General features: G+C 42.0%; 1 protein-coding gene across 1 annotated transcript in view; it reads left to right on the forward strand.

Annotated features, from left to right (window-relative positions):
- Window positions 1–22,251, forward strand: part of LOC132884228 (nucleosome-remodeling factor subunit BPTF-like) — a 174,269-nt gene that overhangs the window by 41,635 nt on the left and 110,383 nt on the right. Inside the window, exon 6 of the mRNA XM_060918044.1 lies at window positions 17,403–17,600. Within this exon, the coding sequence (XP_060774027.1) occupies window positions 17,403–17,600 (198 nt within the window). The remainder of the gene's footprint in view (window positions 1–17,402; window positions 17,601–22,251) is intronic.

The following is a 22,251-nucleotide window of genomic DNA, read 5'->3' on the forward strand; positions in this document are numbered from 1 at the left end:
CTTAGGTTTTATGGCTGCCTTGGCTGGTTTCTGAAGCATGGTAGGGCTCAATTTCTTTTAGCATGACTAGAATAAAGAATCAGCGCCGAGTGCCAAGTGAGAAAAACACTGCAGTTATTTACAGCAGGTTTTGCTGAGGGTGTGATCTTATCTCTGTCCTTCGGAAGCCTTGAGAAACCTTTCCAGATCTTTATCAGCCTCCAAGGAAGCATTACCTCACAGTCAGTGTTAAAAACTATTCAGAGCGTGTATAAAGTGTGTAGAGCTGCATGCTGGAAGTTCTTAAAGTCGTCTGCTGTCAGACACTTCCTATGCTTTTATTCCTCCGACCACAGCACTGTTGAATTCAGTTACACGTTTATATTAATGCACTTCTTCTCAGACATTATTGTTACTATAGTAACAACTCCCTTCATATTCACTTGTATAGCCGACACTCCACGTAATCTGGGACGAATGTAAAACAGAAAAAGTGTCGTCACTGAACAAAGAAAACACCACCTCGTCGTCGATGGTGGTGAGGGTTTCGATAAGGACGTGTTTATTATATAATGTTTTTGGAAGGAGTCTCCCAAAACAGTCAGTAGGTTTTCCGGTACAGGAAGGCCAGACGAGTTTGCACTTCCTCATTTCTTGATATCATCAGAAGCTATGTATTATTTTTAACAGTTATTCCACCAAATCAAGTCGTACATGTAGAGCCAATGATCTTCCGTTCCAGACAATGAAATTCCGTTTCATAATTTCAGTTCAAAATTGTTCTGTTTGGCTCCAATTTAGTAATTCTGGCTGGCATAATTTTACTTGGGTTTCAAAGTATTGCATCTCTAGACACAAATGGTCCTTTGCATGATGAAGTCGTTCATGAAAAAAATCTATAATAGAACAAACACACTGACAGTAGGCTGATTTAAATTGCATTAATAAAAAAATAAAAGTGGGATCACAGATTGAGACAACTCAAAACCCTGGTGAAAAATAAATGTACTTTTATTGTATTTAAAGTATATTCATATTTTCAATAGTATATTAAATGTACTTACACAAATTGTGCTTTTTGTAAATATATAAAAAGTATACTAACATCACGCTTTCACGCTAACACTTTTAACACACTTGAAAATAATTATACTATATTACACTTTATAGAAATATTATACTAAAATATACTACTTTAAGTGAAAGTTGTGTAATTTAGCGCACAAAAGTACACTAACGCTACGTTCACACTGCAAGGCTTAATGCTCAATTCTGATTTTTTTGTGAAATCCGATTTTTTGTGAGGTCGTTCACATTAACAAATATATGCGACTTGTATGTGATCCTCAGTATGAACGAAAGCGACCTAAAAGTGTTCCGCATGCGCAATGCAGGATACGACGACGTCACACGCAGTGAGCATGGCCAGTGTTTACGGAAGTAAAACCGCCCGGTTGCGGTATGACCCATCCAATCTAGCTTGAATAGCTGCATCCCCCCAAATGGAAATCAGCTCCCTGACCTCTGCGTCCTTCCACTGAGAAGATTCAGAACCTTCACAGCCCGAAGCGTCCCTCGCATTGATGTCATGCGCAGGGGCGCAGATACGTTTTTTTGAACTGGGGGGGGACAAAGCTGCCAGCAAACCAACCCCAACCCCGATATGCCTGTCAGACTTGTTGTGGGTTACTATAGCAACCAAGCTCGAGCTCGCAACCTGTGCAGTCTGCGCAGCTCAACCAACCGAATATCAGTCTTTGTTTTGTTTTATGTGAATTGTTGCAACTATGTATACACTGCTGTGCACCTCAATAAACCGAATGGTAATTAGTCTTTTGATTTTTCCGTGAGGTTTGCCTTATGCAAAGAGAGACAGCATAGACGTTTTTTCCTCCCTATAAGTGGGGGGGGACCGAGCGAGGTGAATTTAAATCCGGGTGGGACGAGTCCCCCCCTCTATCTGCACCCGTGATTATGCACCATGTTGTTGTAACTTTTTTTGAGAGACCCGCCGCCTACTTCAGCGCAGAATAGTGACGTTTGTGGCTTGTTGATGACGTGTAAGTCGGATGAATGCGACCTGGCGGTTCAGACTGAAGTCGCATATGAAAAGAGCGGATAGGAATCGGAATTAGGACCACATATCCAAACGGCCTGGGTCGGATTTGAAAAAATCGGATCTGTGTCGTTCATATTGTCAATAAAAGATCGGATACAGGTCACATATGGGCGAAAAGATCGGATTTGAGTCACTTCAGCCTGCAGTGTGAACGTAGCCTAAATGCACTTCAAGTTGCACTTTTCTACAATTTAATTACAATTAAAATATATTTAGTACAAAATTAGTTGTTCCAAAATAGCATGCCTCAAATTAACTAAGCATAAACACACTTGAAGTATATTGATGATTAGTGTGGCTTCAAGTACACAAAAGTATGCTAAATTTTAGTACACTTGGCACATTTATTTTTCACCAGGGAATACTTTACTTGACATACTGATACCAGATAAATCAAGAAACTAGGATCACCGTTAACTAAAAACCCATCTCATGTATAATATATGCAATATAATATCTCAGTATAAGGCCATCCTTTAAAAAAAGTCCGTTTCCTGTCCACCGGGTGAGCAAAAAAATTTTCAGTCGGGAAGGAGGGATTTTTTTTTTGTTTTTTTTTTAATATATGGATGGATAAGAAATCGCAATGCTGTTTGCTTTTTCTTTCAGTACTTTTTTATTACAAAAGCAGACACATTTAATAAAATATGACGGTTTAATCAACTGAAACTTGTACAAAAACTTGAAGTTAGCATTTTAAATGCTGACTGCAACATTTGCAAAACTTTTACAAAGGTACTTAAAATGTCCGACACACGGACTTTTTGTAGTTCTAAATCGAGCGTTAGGCCTAGTTCGGATGAAATTACACTATTAAAATGATCACTGAATGATTTGTTTTTCTGAATCTTTACTATTTTGTTGTTCGCTAGAATACCATTTTGCGATTTCACACTTAAGCAAATGTTTGAAAACTCCGGATCTCCTTCCTTCATGGTGGCTGCCATTTTTTTTGTGCTGCACGGCGCATGCGCAGAGCTGATTCAGTTCAGAGTGCGCGCGCACTCGGCGGAGGCAGTAGTGTGTCGGAGGGAACAGAAGCAGAGATGACGCTTATTTTGTCTCCGGTAAACCAGTCTTCTCTCGTTCAATTCCGTGCTGGCATCAAAAGACACCGTTGGTTGTAAATGAAACCAAACTGAGTGGTTGGAGTGTATTTTCATACACAAATGGAGAAATGTTCGCTGAGTGTTTGTGTGGCCACCACTGCAGACCGTTGTCGTTGTTAATTCATAGCATGCTCAGCTGCGTGAATGTGTCATGCACCGAAAATAAGAGATTTACAAGCCAGGAACGCCTCATGATGCAATACGCAAGAAAAGAAAGAAGATTTACTGCCATTTTACTTTGTATTTGAGTAAAGTGAATAAATAAATGGTCTGTGGAAAATACATTTAATCCTGGGAACTGCGTGCACAGGACTTTTTGTGTTTCCTCCCCCCTGGCTGGCTACTTATTTGTCATGGCTGGCTAGTATGAGCCTTAGTGGAAAGCCCTGGGAATGCGGAAATGTCAAGTTCAATTTTAGATTTACGAACCCGAAAAAAAATGTCGAAAAACCTGGGGGCGTTGTGGCTCAGGTGGATAAGGCGCCACACCATAAATCCGGGGACCCGGGTTCGATTCCAACTTGAGGTCATTTCCTGATCCCTCCCCGTCTCTCTCTCCTGCTCATTTCCTGTCTCTACACTGTCCTATCCAATAAAGGTGAAAAAAGCCCAAAAAATATCTTAAAAAAAAAAAAAAAAAATGGTCGAAAAACCGGCGTTAAAAAAAAATTTTCAACCGCACAAATGGCACTCACCTGGCCGGTGGACCGGAAACAGAACATTTTTTAATAATGGCCCAATACTGAGAGTACTGATAAATTAATAGGGATAAATTAATATTCAGTAATACTTACTGAGCCTGTAATGACTACTCATAACTGACTGACTGTTGAAAAATATTACTCTATTTCCATATTTTTGGCAGCACGGTGGTGTAGTGGTTAGCACTGTCGCCTCACAGCAAGAAGGTCCTGGGTTCGAGCCCCGTGGCTGGCGAGGGCCTTTCTGTGCGGAGTTTGCATGTTCTCCCCGTGTCCGCGTGGGTTTCCTCCGGGTGCTCCGGTTTCCCCCACAGTCCAAAGACATGCAGGTTAGGTTAACTGGTGACTCTAAATTGACCGTAGGTGTGAATGTGAGTGTGAATGGTTGTCTGTGTCTATGTGTCAGCCCTGTGATGACCTGGCGACTTGTCCAGGGTGTACCCCGCCTTTCGCCCGTAGTCAGCTGGGATAGGCTCCAGCTTGCCTGCGACCCTGTAGAACAGGATAAAGCGGCTAGAGATAATGAGATGAGATCCATCTTTTTTTAGTACACCACAAACTCATGAAACAATGTTTCCTAACAAAACACAGAACACACTCTCAAACAGACTAGAATAGTTTAACTTTGATTGTAATGACAGTCCTAAATATTCCTTGCAGATCAATCATTGAGCGCTCTCAGAGTACCTAGAAACGCTGCTCGATATCGCCATTATGATAGAGCATCATAAGTTGTTTAGTGTTGGTCTCCATGAGACTGAATCTTCTGTCATTTAGAAGATGTTTATACATAGAAAAGGAGCGCTCAACGTCCACACTTGCCCCTGACAACCATATGGCATCCTTGGCCACCAGAGCATTTGTTTCTTCTTTGCGGTCGCCATTCTGGTTGCGACGCGGGGAGCGAATCTGTAAACAAGCAGCTTATTGGCTGGCTAAGTGTGCCACAAGCCAATCACAATCACCGACAAAGCTGCCTTGACCAGAAAGGCATGTTTGCTTGGGCGTTAGCGGCAGTTACGCAGAAGCCTTCTGCGGCAGTTATACTTTGACACGCGAGCAATGTTTTAAAAAAAAAAAAAAAGAATGCAAGCGCAGATGTAGTAAAAAAAAAAAACATTATTTCCAAAAATTGCGTTTGGCAGTCAAAAATCCGTTTCACTATAAAAATTCTGTAATTTCCGTCCATTTTCCGCTATCGCGGAAAATCATTGGCCCTATAGACCCTTTTCAGTCACGTGACCTTCGTAAACGCGACCACCATTTTGGACATGTAGCGGACTTCGGCTCGAATTGGTTTGAATGCGAGGAAGGCGACAAACGGAGAACATACAAGAACAAGGACCGAGATGCAGAAAACACCTTCGCTATCCAGCGACGTAGGGCATTTACAGGGCGAGCAGAGGGAGAAATAACAACAGTAACGACACATTAGCAACGCCGTACAGAAATAACGGTTTATGGCACAGACCCTTTCGGTTCTCGCTCATCTAGCTGCTACAATGACTGCTTAGACTGCAACAATAATACCTAACACACATTTAAGTATCCGTCGTAAAGACGTGAAACTCATCGAGTGACGAGTGTGTTCATTGATAAGCTAACACAATCTAAAAGTAGACATACCATCACACTGCCCTGGCGCTGTGTACAGTTTCCCTTCTATGGTTTGTGCACTCACTATTTGCCATTACTTTCTCCAACCGTTGTTACAGATTACAGGGAACGGCCTGGATTTAAGAGACAAATACATGTTCCTCTTGTTTTGAACACTTATTTGTAGGCAGTGCTTAATTTGTAAAGTGGGAGGTCCCGGAGCGCAGAAGATGAGCAGCTCCGGTGCGGAAAAAAAGAGGGGGGCGCGGCGCTGCGCTTCTGGGCATGTTTTGTAATAACACTGCAAATTAAGTTCATCTGCAGATATTTTGTGCATGTCGTTTCATGAGAGAAATCACCAACAAGACAGATATCAAAATCAGACATTAACACTAAATAAACATAAACTTGCATTTTTTTATTTAATTATTTGTTTTTTTTTTTTTTACATAGTCAAAAGAGGTGTCGGATCACCGGATCCAGTGTAAATAGCTGCCGGAGCCAATGCCCGAGGTTCCGGAGCGCGCTCCGGCTTGCTCCCCCTCAAATTAAGCGCTGTTTGTAGGACACTGCCTCTGATCTGTCCTACAGTCTACCAACAGCAAAGGAACACAACGCTAGCTAATGTCGTTAGCTAATAGCTACTACAGAAGAACAGAGGTTACAATGGGTTATTTTAGCCTATTTGGTTACACACTTGCCGCCACAATGTTAACAGCAATGTAATGCCTTTTCTGGCTAATTTTATTCGTCTTACCTCCAACAAAGTGGTCACTGCACAAGCGTTGGTATGCCGCTATCCATCTTCTCCTTGGGTCAGCATCTACCGGGATCCGATAAAATGATAAACCTTGCCTTGTTTGTTGATGGTTACTACATCCAGGTGCACAACAATATAGTGGCATGATGGAAGTCTTGCTGAAAATAAACACTTTCTTTGCTGCCGTTCCTCAATGCTGGCTGTGGTAAACTACTGGTAGTACATGTCCAAAATGGCGGCCGCGTTTGTCGTGACGTCACGTGAAAAGGGTCTATACATGAGCTGATGGCATAGCGCCGAGTTGGTTGTAAGCCATGTACGACAAAATTGAATGGAATAACTGTTTTATTCTATCCACGTTCACTGGATTTTGAGAAACGGAGCATTTTTATTTTTAATTCTTGCAACTTTGATAAATAAAAACTTCATACAAAACGTTCGACAGAATCATTTCTGCTTAGATTGTAAACAAACCGGCGAAATGACAGCATTTTTCACAAATTGCCACTATAATAATAATGATTCTTGAGAAATAAAAAAAGATGCATTTTTACCATCAAATACTTTTATTCCATATTTTGTTGCCCCTTTTTTTTTTTTTTGGTAATTTTTTGGGGTTTTGTTTTCGAGTAGAGTTTTTATTTCGTGCTTTGGTTGGTTCAAGAACACGCTCTGCCATTTTCTTGTTCGTCTTTTGGGATTTTGGTGGTTTGTCACCACCGACTGGGCTGGGGTGTGGAATAGATGTTTGAGTGGGGGGGGGAACTATTCTTTTTGCTGTTTCTGTTTCTTTTAAATACTTGATGACAAAGTGATCTATCCGACTTGATGCACTCCGCCATTTTGTTTTACTCTCCTCATGGTATATAAGCTGATATTTTAGTAGGAGAGTAGCCAATCAGAGCGCGCGATTGCTCATATCCAGTGAATGTGTCACTTTGAAATGTCCTTATTTTTGAAAGAAAAGCACTGTTCTTTTCAATGAAGATCACTTTAAACTAATCAGAAATGCACTCTATACATTGCTAATGTGCTAAATGACTATTCTAGCTGCAAATGTCTGGTTTTTGGTGCAATATCTCCATAGGTGTATAGAGGCCCATTTCCAGCAACTCTCACTCCAGTGTTCTAATGGTACAATGTGTTTGCTCATTGCCTCAGAAGGCTAATGGATGATTAGAAAACCCTTGTACAATCATGTTAGCACAGCTGAAAACAGTTGAGCTCTTTAGAGAAGCTATAAAACTGACCTTCCTTTGAGCAGATTGAGTTTCTGGAGCATCACATTTGTGGGGTCGATTAAATGCTCAAAATGGCCAGAAAAATGTCTCGACTATATTTTCTATTCATTTTTACAACTTATGGTGGTAAATAAAAGTGTGACTTTTCATGGAAAACACAAAATTGTCTGGGTGACCCCAAACTTTTGAACGGTAGTGTATTTCTGCATAAATATGACCTAAAACGTCAGATTTTCACACAAGTCCTAAAAGTAGAAAAAGGGAATCCAGTAAAACAAATGAGACAAAAATATTATGCTTGGTCATTTATTTATTGAGGAAAATGATCCAATATTACATATCTGTGAGTGGCAAAATTATGTGAACCTCTAGGATTAGCAGTTAATTTGAAGGTGAAATTAGAGTCAGGTGTTTTCAATCAATGGGATGGCAATCAGGTGTGAGTGGGCACCCTGTTTTATTTAAAGAACAGGGATCTATCAAAGTCTGATCTTCATAACACGTTTGTGGAAGTGCATCATGGCATGAGGACCTCAGAAAAAGCGTTGCTGACGCTCATCAGGTTGGAAAAGGTTGCAAAACCATCTCTAAAGAGTTTGGACTCCACCAATCCACAGTCAGACAGATTGTGTACAAATGGAGGAAATTCAAGACCATTGTTACCCTCCCCAGGAGTGGCCGACCAACAAAGATCACTCCAAGAGCAAGGCGTGTAATAGTCGGCAAGGTCACAAAGAACCCCAGGGTAACTTCTAAGCAACTGAAGGCCTCTCTCACATTGGCTAATGTTCATGAGTGCACCATCATGAGAACACTGAACAACAATGGTGTGCACGGCAGGGTTAGAAGGAGAAAGCCACTGCTCTCCAAAAAGAACATTGCTGCTCGTCTGCAGTTTGCTAAAGATCACTTGAACAAGCCAGAAGGCTATTGGAAAAATGTTTTGTGGACGGATGAGACCAAAATAGAACTTTTTGGTTTAAATGAGAAGCGTTATGTTTGGAGAAAGGAAAACACTGCATTCCAGCATAAGAACCTTATCCCATCTGTGAAACATGGTGGTGGTAGCATCATGGTTTGGGCCTGTTTTGCTGCATCTGGGCCAGGACGGCTTGCCATCATTGATGGAACAATGAATTCTGAATTATACCAGTGAATTCTAAAGGAAAATGTCAGGACATCTGTCCATGAACTGAATCTTAAGAGAAGGTGGGTCATGCAGCAAGACAACGACCCTAAGCACACAAGTCGCTCTACCAAAGAATGGTTAAAGAAGAATAAAGTTCATGTTTTGGAATGGTCAAGTCCTGACCTTTAATCCAATCGAAATGTTGTGGAAGGACCTGAAGCGAGCAGTTCATGTGAGGAAACCCACCAACATCCCAGAGTTGAAGCTGTTCTGTACGGAGGAATGGGCTACAATTCCACAAAGTTGGTGTGCAGGACTGATCAACAGTTACCAGAAACATTTAGTTGCAGTTGTTGCTGCACAAGGGGGTCACACCAGATACTGAAAGTGAAGGTTCACATACTTTTGCCACTCACAGATACAACCCCGATTCCAAAAAAGTTGGGACAAAGTACAAATTGTAAATAAAAACGAAATGCAATAATTTACAAATCTCAAAAACTGATATTGTATTCACAATAGAACATAGACAACATATCAAATGTCGAAAGTGAGACATTTTGAAATTTCATGCCAAATATTGGCTCATTTGAAATTTCATGACAGCAACACATCTCAAAAAAGTTGGGACAGGGGCAATAAGAAGCTGGAAAAGTTAAAGGTACAAAAAAGGAACAGCTGGAGGACCAAATTGCAACTCATTAGGTCTATAGAGATCTTGCACGTGACGTCACATCCGCTCCAGATTGTAAGCAGTCGCCATTTTGTTGGTCAAACGCCATATTTCCGCCGTCTTTCCAACACTGACTTTTTTTTTTCGCCCAAATCTTCAAATATTACCGTGCCACAATGCCGGAGAGTTGTATGGCATATAAATGCCACAACAGGAGAGGTGAGAAATCGGGAAGAAAGTTTCATAGGCTGCCACGGGACACTGACAGGCGTGCAAAGTGGATTGCTGCTATCGGCCGGGCCGATGCAAACAAGAAGAACAAGGCATGGGAACCGACTGGAAAGAACGATCACTGGCGCCTGTGCAGTGACCATTTCATCTCAGGTTCGCCATGTATTTATTTCAGTATATCCATGTAGTTATTCGCAACATAAGTTTATGACTTGCTCTAATAAAAAATTCCGGGAAGTGGGAACCTGAGAAAAGGCTTGGGGCGGGGGGGTGGATTGGGTCTTTAGTGGTGTGACAATCAATGTAGTCTCTAGATATAAAATTATTTTACACTTTTCGGGGTCACATGAATTTCTGTAAAGATAACTGTCCAGAGATTTATAAGCACGCAGTGCTTCACCACTGAACAGTGAGGGAAAGTTAATGAGGTAATTATACACGTCTGGGTATTCCACCTCTGGCAGTTCCATATCCACTGGCACGGTCGTGAAAACTACATCCGGTAAGCCATAAGGGTCACTAATCCGGAGGTCGTTTATTTTAGACATGTATCTAATTATCTGTTCATTAGAAAAATGAGCAGTGTAGTCCGTCGGTTGAAATTTATTCATTTTGTACATGAGTGCAGCAGTATTCAGCGGTGTTTTTTTACTGACAAAATGGCGGCTGTGTACTTTCCGGTCACGTGACTGCAAGATCTCTATTGGCAATAGGTCATTAACATGACTGGGTATAAAAAGAGCATCTTGGAGTGGCAGCGGCTCTTAGGGCCTCTGCATGCTCTTGCGACAAGGCTTTTGCAGATAGCTTTTCGCAGACAGTTGTAATTTATCGTTGAGCGGGGAGTAATAGGCGTGCGCGATGTTATTCACCGCCACAACGCAAGGGGGCGCGAAGTCGCGAAATCGCTAGGAGTAGTTGGTGGGTGTGGTTAGTGGAGTGTTTATCCTCCGGTTACTTATAATGACTAGAACTGGAGTCGTAGATGTACGTACTTCCTCGATCAACCGCTCTTCGTGCTGCTCCATCTTCGCTTGTGTTTTTAAAAATGGCGGTCGTGAAAACAAACCAAACCGGGAAAGTAGGGAAGCGGAAGTGGGTGTACAGCGGATGTAGAGTGGACCAATCAGAGCTCTCTTGTCTGCGACGCTGTCTGCGAGGCTTCTGCGCGGTGGTCACAATTTTTGGGAGGTGCGCGCAGAGCGTCTGCGACGGGGGGCTACGCAGATGCCATCTGCGAGGACTGCATTGTCAGCATAAATTGGCCTTTAGAAGTAAAGATGGGAAGAGGATCACCAATCCCCCTAATTCTGCACCGACAAATAGTGGAGCAATATCAGAAAGGAGTTCGACAGTGTAAAATCGCAAAGAGTTTGAACATATCATCATCTACAGTGCATAATATCATCAAAAGATTCAGAGAATCTGGAAGAATCTCTGCGTAAGGGTCAAGGCCGGAAAACCATACTGGGTGCTCATGATCTACGGGCCCTTAGACGGCTCTGTATTGGAAATCACAAAATGGGCTCAGGAATATTTCCAGAGAACATCTGTGAACACAATTCACTGTGCCGTCCGCCGTTGCCAGCTAAAACTATAGTTCAAAGAAGAATCCGTATCTAAACATGATCCAGAAGCGCAGACGTCTTCTCTGGGCCAAGGCTCATTTAAAATGGACTGTGGCAAAGTGGAAAACTGTTCTGTGGTCAGACGAATCAAAATTTGAAGTTCTTTATGGAAATCAGGGACGCCGTGTCATTCGGACTAAAGAGGAGAAGGACGACCCGAGTTGTTATCAGCGCTCGGTTCAGAAGCCTGCATCTCTGATGGTATGGGGTTGCATTAGTGCGTGTGGCATGGGCAGCTTACACATCTGGAAAGACACCATCAATGCTGAAAGGTATATCCAGGTTCTAGAGCAACATATGCTCCCATCCATACGACGTCTCTTTCAGGGAAGACCTTGCATTTTCCAACGTGACAATGCCAACCCACATACTGCATCAATTACAGCATCATGGCTGTGTAGAAGAAGGGTCCGGGTACTGAACTGGCCAGCCTGCAGTCCAGATCTTTCACCCATAGAAAACATTTGGCGCATCATAAAACGGACGATGCGACAAAAAAGACCTAAGACAGTTGAGCAACTAGAATCCTACATTAGACAAGAATGGGTTAACATTCCTATCCCTAAACTTGAGCAACTTGTCTCCTCAGTCCCCAGACGTTTACAGACTGTTGTAAAGAGAAAAGGGGATGCCTCACAGTGGTAAACATGGCCTTGTCCCAACTTTTTTGAGATGTGTTGTTGTCATGAAATTTAAAATCACCTAATTTTTCTCTTTAAATGATACATTTTCTCAGTTTAAACATTTGATATGTCATCTATGTTCTATTCTGAATAAAATATGGAATTTTGAAACTTCCACATCATTGCATTCCGTTTTTATTTACAATTTGTTCTTTGTCCCAACTTTTTTTGAATCGGGGTTGTATGTAATATTGGATCATTTTCCTCAGTAAATAAATGACCAAGTATATTATCTTTGTCTCATTTTGTTTTATCTACTTTTTAGGACTTGTGTGAAAATGTGATTGTTTTAGGTTATATTTGTGTAGAAATAGGGAAAATTCTAAAGGGTTCACAAACTTTCAAGCATCACTATATTTCACAAGAGAGAAAAAGAGGGGCTGGAGCGAGGCGGACGGGACGCTTCAGAGCGTGCCATGTGGAAAATAAATCTGCTTCAGGGTTGTAACAGTAATGCTTCACTTTGGGCCACATCACAACTTGATGTATATTCCAATAACAAGACATTTTATTCCTTACTTAACACTTCTGTCACACTTTTCATTTCTTTTTTTCTCTTGACTTTTTATCCACATACCTGTAGTTCCAGTCATGGCTTGGGACTGAAATTAAAGCGGGAGTTTGGTAAGAATTGAAACTTGCACGGCATTCTCTTCAGCACAAATGTTGTCGATCAGCCAAGATGTGTTTGGTATCTGGAGGTTGCTCCACTGCTCCTTTTCCTGGAACTGTACTTGGGTTTGAGGCATGTCCCAAAGATGGATGTTATTCTGCTGTGTTCTGAAATGTTTTTTTCCCCTGCATTAGCATTGCATTTCCTGTGGAAAGCCATGAACTATGACTTTTCTGATCAATTGCATTAAAATTGTGGGCAAATTTCCTTCTTTATCAGACTGTTCCTTTCAGGAGGTTTTGTGTATTTGTGTTTGATAGCCATGTGGTGACACATCATGATCGAAATTTATGATTATTTGAATCAATTTAAAAAATGAATAATAATTAAAGCCACTAGCGGCCTTGACGGGCCCTCGCATGTGTGGTTCCGCAACCCAGGACATCCTGCCACCCAACAAAAGTCATGTCATGTATTCATCAAATGTTCAAAGGTGATGTGCATGTTGCAAATGCCATGACTGCTTGACGGATGAGAGATGGACAAAGTGTGTGTGTGTGTGTGTTTCTATGTTGTGAAAATGTACATTTATATATGCACAAAAACTATACATGTGTCTCCTCCTTATCTCTGTCTCACGCTGTAATCTTAAGTCATCTTAGCTTTCCTGTGTGTGTGTGTGTGTGTGTGTGTGTACACATGCAGAGTTTTCATATATCTGCAACAAAATGCACAATGATGGCAGGTCACTAATGTATAGATTTAGGCACTGCCTAAAAGCGGAGCTCCCATCTGTTTCTGGGTTGTAGAATTTTCTTATATCCTAGCCAGTCTCTTTTTGTTTTGTTTTTTTTTTTGTTTTAGTTCTTTACTGGCTGGCCGTGTGTATGACTGGTAATTACTAACACTGGCCACTAGGCGGTGTGTATGACTGGTAATTACTAACACTGGCCACTAGGCGGTGTGTATGACTGGTAATTACTAACACTGGCCACTAGGCGGTGCGTATGATTGGTAATTACTAACACTGGCCACTAGGCGGTGCGTATGACTGGTAATTACTAACACTGGCCACTAGGCGGTGCGTATGACTGGTAATTACTAACACTGGCCACTAGGCGGTGCGTATGACTGGTAATTACTAACACTGGCCACTAGGCGGTGCGTATGACTGGTAATTACTAACACTGGCCACTAGGCGGTGCGTATGACTGGTAATTACTAACACTGGCCACTAGGCGGTGCGTATGACTGGTAATTACTAACACTGGCCACTAGGCGGTGCGTATGACTGGTAATTACTAACACTGGCCACTAGGCGGTGCGTATAACTGGTAATTACCAACACTGGCCACTAGGCGGTGTGTATGACTGGTGGTACACAGACAAACCACAAAAAATCGACTCGATGGGCTTACCGTTTTTTCTTAGGTATGGTGCTCTGCTGGAGCTCCGCTATTAGTGTGTGTGTGTGTGTCAGAGGGAGAGAGAGAAAGTGTGTGTGAAAGAGAGTGCGCTCATAGATGTTGCGTGTGCATACTTGAGTGTTTGTATAAATATGCATATGACTGTGTGTGTATGAGTGTGCACAGAATTGTATATGTTATTTCATCAGACTCATGATATCCAATATGCTGTAAAGTTTCAGATCAATCCATCAATGAATTGAACATTTTTCCCCATTTCCTGCTTGGCCAGGTGGTGGCGCTGTGCTAGGCATCTGAATTACACATGTGAATATCATCACAATCATAATACACAATATTTTGTAAAGTGTCAGATCAATCACTTAAGACATTGCCAATTTCTGGCACATTTCCTGCTTGGCCAGGTGGTGGCGCTATAACAGGCAGGCCCATTGGGCGTCAGGTTATCATAATATCTATTGAAGTAAGAAGTGTCCGACCATACAGTCAATGCACTGTGGCTTTCTGACACGTTTCCTGTTTGTGGCAAGATATTAAAATCATAAGGCCATTTCAACATATTACAAGATATCAAAAATCCCCTCGCAATTTAATATCAGCGACATCTTGGCATCACATATAACAAACTTCACATGAATCTCATGAACCGTCTCGGAGGAGCATGTTGAAATTCATCATGTGTCAAAACCAGGGCTTTGAACCGGAATTTTTTTCCTATTGGTTCGTTCCGAACAGAAACGGAATTTTAACGTTTCCGGTTTTGGGTTCCACCATTAAATAGACGTTCCCGAACCGGTTAGAACAAAAAAATTTCGTTCCCGGAACGGTTAATTACGTTCCCTGTCAGCTGTTTAACAAATGGCTATAAAATCATGTCTCTGTCTCATCCAGCTTAAGCCAAATGTAGGCTAATTCTATTACAACCTTCATTAAATAAGACAAGAAATAATTCAAAACAATTATTATTTCATATGTTGGTGATTTGGATTCTCAGTATGTCTTCCCATCTACACAAACAGAAAAAGTGCCAAAAATGAAAGATAATTCGTTTAGTGTGTTACCAAAGGCTAGTCAGGCCCTATAGAGGGCTACCGCATGACGTCACTGAGCCGCGAGATTTTGTTAGGCGCCATATTGGAAGACCAAGTACACATCTATGCAAGTACATACATTCATAAAACAAACTACACCTGAAATGTAGCCAGGGCCGGTTCTGCCCTAATCTGGACCCGGGTGCAACATCGCGCAACCCCCCCCCCCCCCCCAAAAAAAAAAAAAACACCAGTCTAAATCAGGACAACCATCACATAACTATAACTATAAACATTTTATATCAACTATTTTAACTAAATGGGCTATAATAAATCAGCCTGCAGGCAGCCACGGCGGGCTGCCTCAGAAAACTAACCATTTGTCCTACCTTAAAACTCGTTTTGCATTTTCTGCCTCCTTTTTTGTATTTTCGACCCTCTGTTTATTTTCTTTCCTTTTCTGAAAGCCCGATTTGTGTCCAGACATTTTGTTCTGCTACCAACGAACTAACTCGTCAGGTCTCGGCTCTCGAGCCCGCGATGATTCCCGTGGGAAGGGCAACAACTGATACATTTTTACAAACAGCCAATAGGGAGGTTGCATTGTTCAGGCTCTTCTTTGCTCAGACACTCAGTAATGCACTTATTCACTAGTAGTCCACCTTCCCGCTCTCTCCATTCAATCAGTGAACGTCTCACAGGAAGTGAACCCCAGCGGGTCATAGAAACTTGCGCAGGAGAAGAATGACTATTTGTAGGCTACAGAAACTTTGAGGAACGAAATAAAAACCGGTATTAACCGGTTACCATTATTTTTAATAAGCGTTTCTGTTCCGGAACATAAAAAATAATAAAGTTTCTGGTTTCGTTTCTGTTCCATGTGAAATAGAAAAAGTTCCCGGTTTTCGTTCCTTGAACCGGTTCAAAGCCCTGGTCAAAACACACATATTCAAAACCCTATTCTTTCCTTGGCCAGTTGGTGGCGCTATACCAGACAGGCCCATAACGGTTAGAGTGTATCAGAATCATATTACAAGATATCAAGTTCAACATTCAGCAATATTTTGGCATATTATATGTTATATTATTTCAACATATTACAACATATCAAAAATCCCTTAGCAATTCAACTTCAGCAATATCTTGGCATCATGTTTGCCAAGTTTGACATGAATTTGATGAACCATCTAGGAGGAGTACGTTAAAAATGACCATGTGTAATTTCACTCCAAATGGCCTTATGACATCATTCCAAAGTTCTACCCATTCATTTCAATGGGAAATGGAAAAGGGGCGCAATGAAATCCCTGGACCATGCCCGGGGCCAAAAGTCTGTGGCTGAGTAGCGGTGACGATGACTGTGCATATCAAATTTCATGAGTTTTCGTGCATGGGAAATGCCTCAAATAAGGCCAAACGCAACAGAAAAATAATAAGAATAATAATCCTTCGAAAAACAATAGGGTCTTCACACCATTTGGTGCTCGGGCCATAATAATAATAATCAGCCTGTGTAATCCCCCCCCCAAGCTGTAATTGCATTTAGACAGCAAAGGGTACGATAACAGGAATGCACTTGACTTTACCCAAGGTGGAAGTAACTCTGTTCTAATGCCACAAAAAACATTACATTACAGGCATTTAGCAGGCGCTCTTATTCAGAGCAACAACCAACATACCCAGAGTAGCCCAGGGATCAGTTGGAGGCCTTGCTCAAGGGCACTTCAGCCATTCCTGCTGGTCCAGGGAATCAAACCAGTGACCTTTTGGTCCCAAAGCCACTTCTCTAACCATTAGGCCATGACTTCCCCACACAAAAGGGATCTAAAATGTGAAAGTGCTGTTGTGCAATTGACTGTACAAATAGATTTGATAAGAAATCGGACCACTCTTTTTACAGTCTTTTGAAAGGTCAAGAAAAGAGAAGCAGTTGGAAGTAGTACAAATGTTCATAAAAGTTTATTAAGAAAAGGCCTATTTGTTATTAACTTTTCGTTCATAATAAAAGCAATATTTAAGTTGAGCTATTATATTTTACTCCAGTCTTTACAAACGTAAGTAAATAATTATTTTTGGTATATACATTTTATTTATTTATTTTTTATTTAACAAAGGCTAGGAAAATAAATGTTGTGCTTTTATTTTTTGTCATACAATTTTCTGAAAATATTGAGGGGAAAATCAAATCATGAACCAAATATCGTCAACTGAATCAAATCGTTACGTGCCTAGTGTTTGTTGTAGTGAATTTGGGTTGCGAGGATACAGTAGGCACTCCTGTTCATGAGCACCTCGTAATCTTGATAGAAGAGGGGTGGCAAGGCAAAGAATGATGGGATTCAATCTCGAGCCATATACAAATAGGGTAATGAATTGATGCACCACATTGCTATGTCCATGATGCCCTTCTGATGTGTATTGCTCTGAAGTATGACTCTGCAATGGCTTAAACCAGATTGTTTGTTTCCTCTCCCTGTCTCAGAGGAGATCCTGGAGCGTGTGAGAGCCAAGCAGGAGCAGGAGATGGAGGAGGTAAAGAGGAAAGCTGTCGAGGAGCTGCAGAAATGCAAAAGGGAGGAATTGCAGGAGCAGAAGTCCACCGCTGAACAAGAGGACTCTGAGGCCCCTGAAGACAAATCCCTCCAGGCCCAGACAGACACGGAGGAGGCCGACCCTGCAGGTAGTAATGGGTGTATTCCGATTCAAAGAAAAGAGCCCTGCTCACCTTCACTTCTTAGTTGGAAAGATGTGTTTTTAATGAGACGATGAAACAGTTGCTGTTAAAGATGAATTGGGTCTGGGGCCCGTGATTGACATAGCTACAGCCCGGATCAGGAAATAGAGGAATTTCAGATATCAACACTTTTTTTTTTTTTTTTTTTAAATCAGAAAATGATGATGATGCCCTTTATTGTCACTAGTCACATGTACCAGCGAAATTAGCCGTCACCCTGTCCGTACATATACAACATACAAGTGACATAGGGTAGACAGGACAGGAAGACAGGGATAAAGATGAAAAGGAAACACAACATGGAGAGATAAGGAAAAAAAAGGAAACACCCCCCCCCCCCCCCCCCCCCCATGCTCCTGTCAGGAGTACAGTGTGGGAACATTTAAAAAAAAAAAAAACCTTTGCATAAGCACACAAGTACACTTTAAACACGGGACTTGAGGGGGGGAATCAGGGGTAGGGGGTAAGGGAGGGGAGGAGGTAATCCAGCGCAAGCAAGCAGCTGTCCGCTCCTGCAGCCATGAAGGTGCTGGTCACGCACCCGCTTGTCACACTGGGGGTAAAAATGGCGACCGCGGACAGTTAGAGAGGAATGCGAGTGTCTCCCGGCAGTGACCTTCAGGGGGAAATGTTTCCCCAGCAACGGCCTGAACCGAGGCTGGTGCTGTCTCAGGGCGCCGAATGTCGATAAGATATGAATTGTTTGGTCTTTCCAGACGCAGTCTTTGCACGTCCACACCGCTCGTCCATATCTGTACATTCCGTCCATTCTATTCAAATTGACCTCTGAAAAACGTATTCCTTGCAAAGCTGAAAGATGCTCCGAGATAACCATTTTGTGGTTAAAGTGCTGAATGTCCACAGTCTGAGTGCCAACAGCTTTGCCCATCACTCCAATCATATCGGGCAGCTTTGTGGGGCTTTGAACAGCTGTCACCGTTGTCTGATTTCCTCGATATACCAGGGCAATGCCTAATCCAATCAGCAAAAGTCCTGTAATCATGGTTCCGAATAGGTAGATATCTTCAATGTCCTCCATGGAAAGAATCGCCAGGCACACGACCCGCCACCGCTCCCACGCGTCCATCGTGTAACCAGCCGCAAACGTTCCGACAGGACAAACGGGTTCCCCCGAACCCAAAACTGTGTCAATTTTGTTAGGAGACCAGTTTATCAATTCCATGCTTTTTTTAGTTTAGAAAGTAATGCAGGAAGAGTCTCTTCAAAAAGTACAGCAGACGAGACAAGACACAGAAGCACAAGCAGGGAAAAAAGGAGGGAGAGGGAGAGCAGAAAATGCGACCGCCTTCCGTGGAAGCACGGAGAGGAAAAAAATCTTGAAAGTTAAGAAATTTGTCCTTAAACCAAGCAGATTTCTCAAGGCTTTCTGTTTACAATCAAATAAGGAATGAAACATGATAGAATCTGCTGTTATCGGAAAATAATCAACGATGTGGTGGTGTGGTGTGATGTGATATGAAGCGGAGAGGGTCGATTATTCTCCTGTAACAGCATGTACCATTCTATATCGTGACAATTTTATAGTACTCGCCCTTTTTATTTATTAAAGAGTGATATTTTATCTGTTTGTTTGTCAGGTATAATGTTGTACAACAAACCGATAAAACAAATGATCACTTACACACCGTAGCAGATGCAAACAGTGGTTCCCTCACCAACCTTCATTCCCCCCCAAAGAAAAGCAGCTTATGTTAGAAATGCAAAGTCTTTTATCCTGAAGGTTTCCCCGTGACATCTTTACCTCTGACTGCTATAAAGACTCCTTCCATGAATGTTACGAAACGTTCCATAAACAGATGTTGCCAGGCAAAACAAACCTCGCCTGCCAGCGCTCGTTTTATACCTGTATGTTGATGGTAATCTTTCTCAATCATCAGCTGTCAGGTTATAGTCCTATGAAAATCCATGACCTTGAGTTTGACATTTCAGAGTCATTCAAGGTCATGGTGCAAAACACAAGCCCATATGGGAGTTCCTATACGCTCCTAATAGTAAACATCTGTCTATCAGCAACCGTTTTTGAGTTATAATGGAAAATATTAGTTTGACCGAAAGGTTGACCTTTCCGGTGACCTTGACCCGATTAGCCCCAAAATTTAATCAGGTAATCTACGAACCATTGCCCACCTACGCTGAAAAATTTGAAGTCAATTGGTGCAACCGTCTAGACGCTAGATTGTTAACAGACACAAACAAACAAACTGTATTGATTACCATACTTCGCCCTGCTTACTCAGTTGCGTGCGAGGTAATAAATATCACTATATCAACATTTGAGTGCATTTTTAAACCTGTTTATGTGGCACATACAGTGGCATGCAAAAGTTTGGGCACCCTTGCTGAAAATGTCTGTTACTGTGAATAGTTAAGTGAGCAGAAGATGAACTGATCACCAAAAGGCATAAAGGTAAAGACGACATGTTTCTCTTCAGCGTTTTCTGCAAGATTTGTGCATTATTTTTGTTCTGTACAATTGGAGAGTGAAAAAAGAAAAGGAACACCATGTGAAAGTTTGGGCACCCCAATACATTTGAGTTCTCAGGTAACTTTTACCAAGGTTCCAGACCTTAATTAGCTTATTGAGCTGTGGCTTGTTCAAATTCTTCGTTAGGAAACTTGTCCCTAAAATCAACAGCCATGGGCTCCTCTAAGCAACTCCCTCGCATTCTGAATAATAAAATAATTGCTGCTCACAAAGCAGGAGAAGGCTACAAGAACGTAGCAAAGTGTTTCCAGGTAGCCGTTTCCTCAGATTGTAATGTTAAGAAATGGCAGTTAGGGGGCGTCGTGGCTCAGGTGGTTAAGGCGCCATACCATGAATGCGGGCGACCCGGGTTCGATTCCGGCCCGAGGTCATTTCCCGATCCCTTCCCGTCTCTCTCCCGCTCATTTCCTGTCTCTACACTGTCCTATCCAATAAAGGTGCAAAAAGCCCAAAAAAATATCTTTAAAAAAAAAAAAAGAAATGGCAGTTAACAGAAACAGTGGAGATCAAGGTGAGGTCTGGAAAATAAAGAAAACTTTCTGAAAGAACTGCTCGTTGGATTGCTAGAAAGGCAAATAAAAACCCCTGTTTGACTGCAAAAGACCTTCAGAAAGATTTAGCAGACCCTGGAGTGGTGGTGCACTGTTCTACTATGCAGCTAGCCTGGCAAGCCAGACTAAATGTGAATATTTAGTCTGGCCTCGATCCGTAGACATTTCCGAAGGGGGTGGGAGGAACAAACCGCTGTCTTTCAAACTGTCTCTGTGCGTATAGGCCAACGCTCTGACCAATCAGCGCAACAGTGACTGTGACGTAGTCAGAGCGACAGAAAGCAGTGGGGGAGGCCTTGAAATAAATAATTTTTCAAAATGCGTATTAATTAATAAACAGGTTCTAGATATTAAGAAGTTTGGAGATAATGACCACAAGTTTGGAGTCTGTACCACATACACTCATTTTTTTTTCCAAGTGTTTTTCAAGGGTTTGCTTAAACTGTTTTTGAGAGTTTTTATTTAGTGGTGTTTGGTGAAATAATTTCCCTTAAATTTAAAATAACGGGAAAATAAGAAACAATCAAAAAGTAATGTTTCAAAGCTGTTTATTAATTCTTCGTACTGCACAAACTAGCCCCATCCTTTTGGCTACGAGCGGAGCCAGCTGGTAGATCAGACTTTTGCCATAGCCGGTCGGCAAAACAGCGAAAACGTCCTTCTTGAAAAGGAATGAGCGGAGAGCCTCTTCCTGCTCATGTTTCAACGAAAACTCCAAGTCTAATTCTTCTAAAACTGATTCCAAAGTGGAGTCAAACACGCGCTGTTCACTAGCCGTAGCCATCTTTCCTGTTGTGCTTTCTCCAGCGTCGCGCAGCTTTGTCGTCACTCCTGCAAAAGCCCGCCCAAAGAATCCAAACAAAAACCTTGCGTTGTGATTGGCGGGCACGATTTGATGCCCGGGGTGTTTTTGTTTATATGGTGCGAGGCTAGACCCACTCGCTAGGCAAAAATATTTTTGGCCGCTAGGCGGGTGGGTCTAGTTTACTAGGCTACTATGCAGCGACACCTGAACAAATATGATCTTCATGGAAGAGTCATCAGAAGAAAACCTTTCCTGCGTCCTAGCCATAAAATTCAGCGTCTGAAGTTTGCAAATGAACATCTAAATAAGCCTGATGCATTTTGGAAACAAGTCCTGTGGACTGATGAAATCAAAATAGAACTTTTTGGCCACAATGTGCAAAGGTATGTTTGGAGAAAAAAGGGTGCCAAGTTCCAGGAAAAGAACACCTCTCCAACTCTGAAGCATGGGTGTGGATCGATCATCCTTTGGGGTTGTGTTGCAGCCAGTGGCACAGGGCACGTTTCATTGGTCGAGGGAAGCATGGATTCAAATAAATACCAGCAAATTCTGGAAGCAAACATCACACCATCTGCAAAAAAGTTGAAGTTTAAAAAAAGGACGGGTCCTACAATAAAGACGATGATCCAAAAAACACACCTCAAAATCTACAATGGAATACCTCAAGAGGCACAAGCTGAAGGTTTTGCCCTGGCCCTCACAGTCCCCTGATCTAAACGTCATTGAAAATCTGTG

The sequence above is a fragment of the Neoarius graeffei genome, chromosome 4 (assembly GCF_027579695.1).
Source record: "Neoarius graeffei isolate fNeoGra1 chromosome 4, fNeoGra1.pri, whole genome shotgun sequence".
Classification (NCBI taxonomy): Eukaryota; Metazoa; Chordata; class Actinopteri; order Siluriformes; family Ariidae; genus Neoarius; species Neoarius graeffei.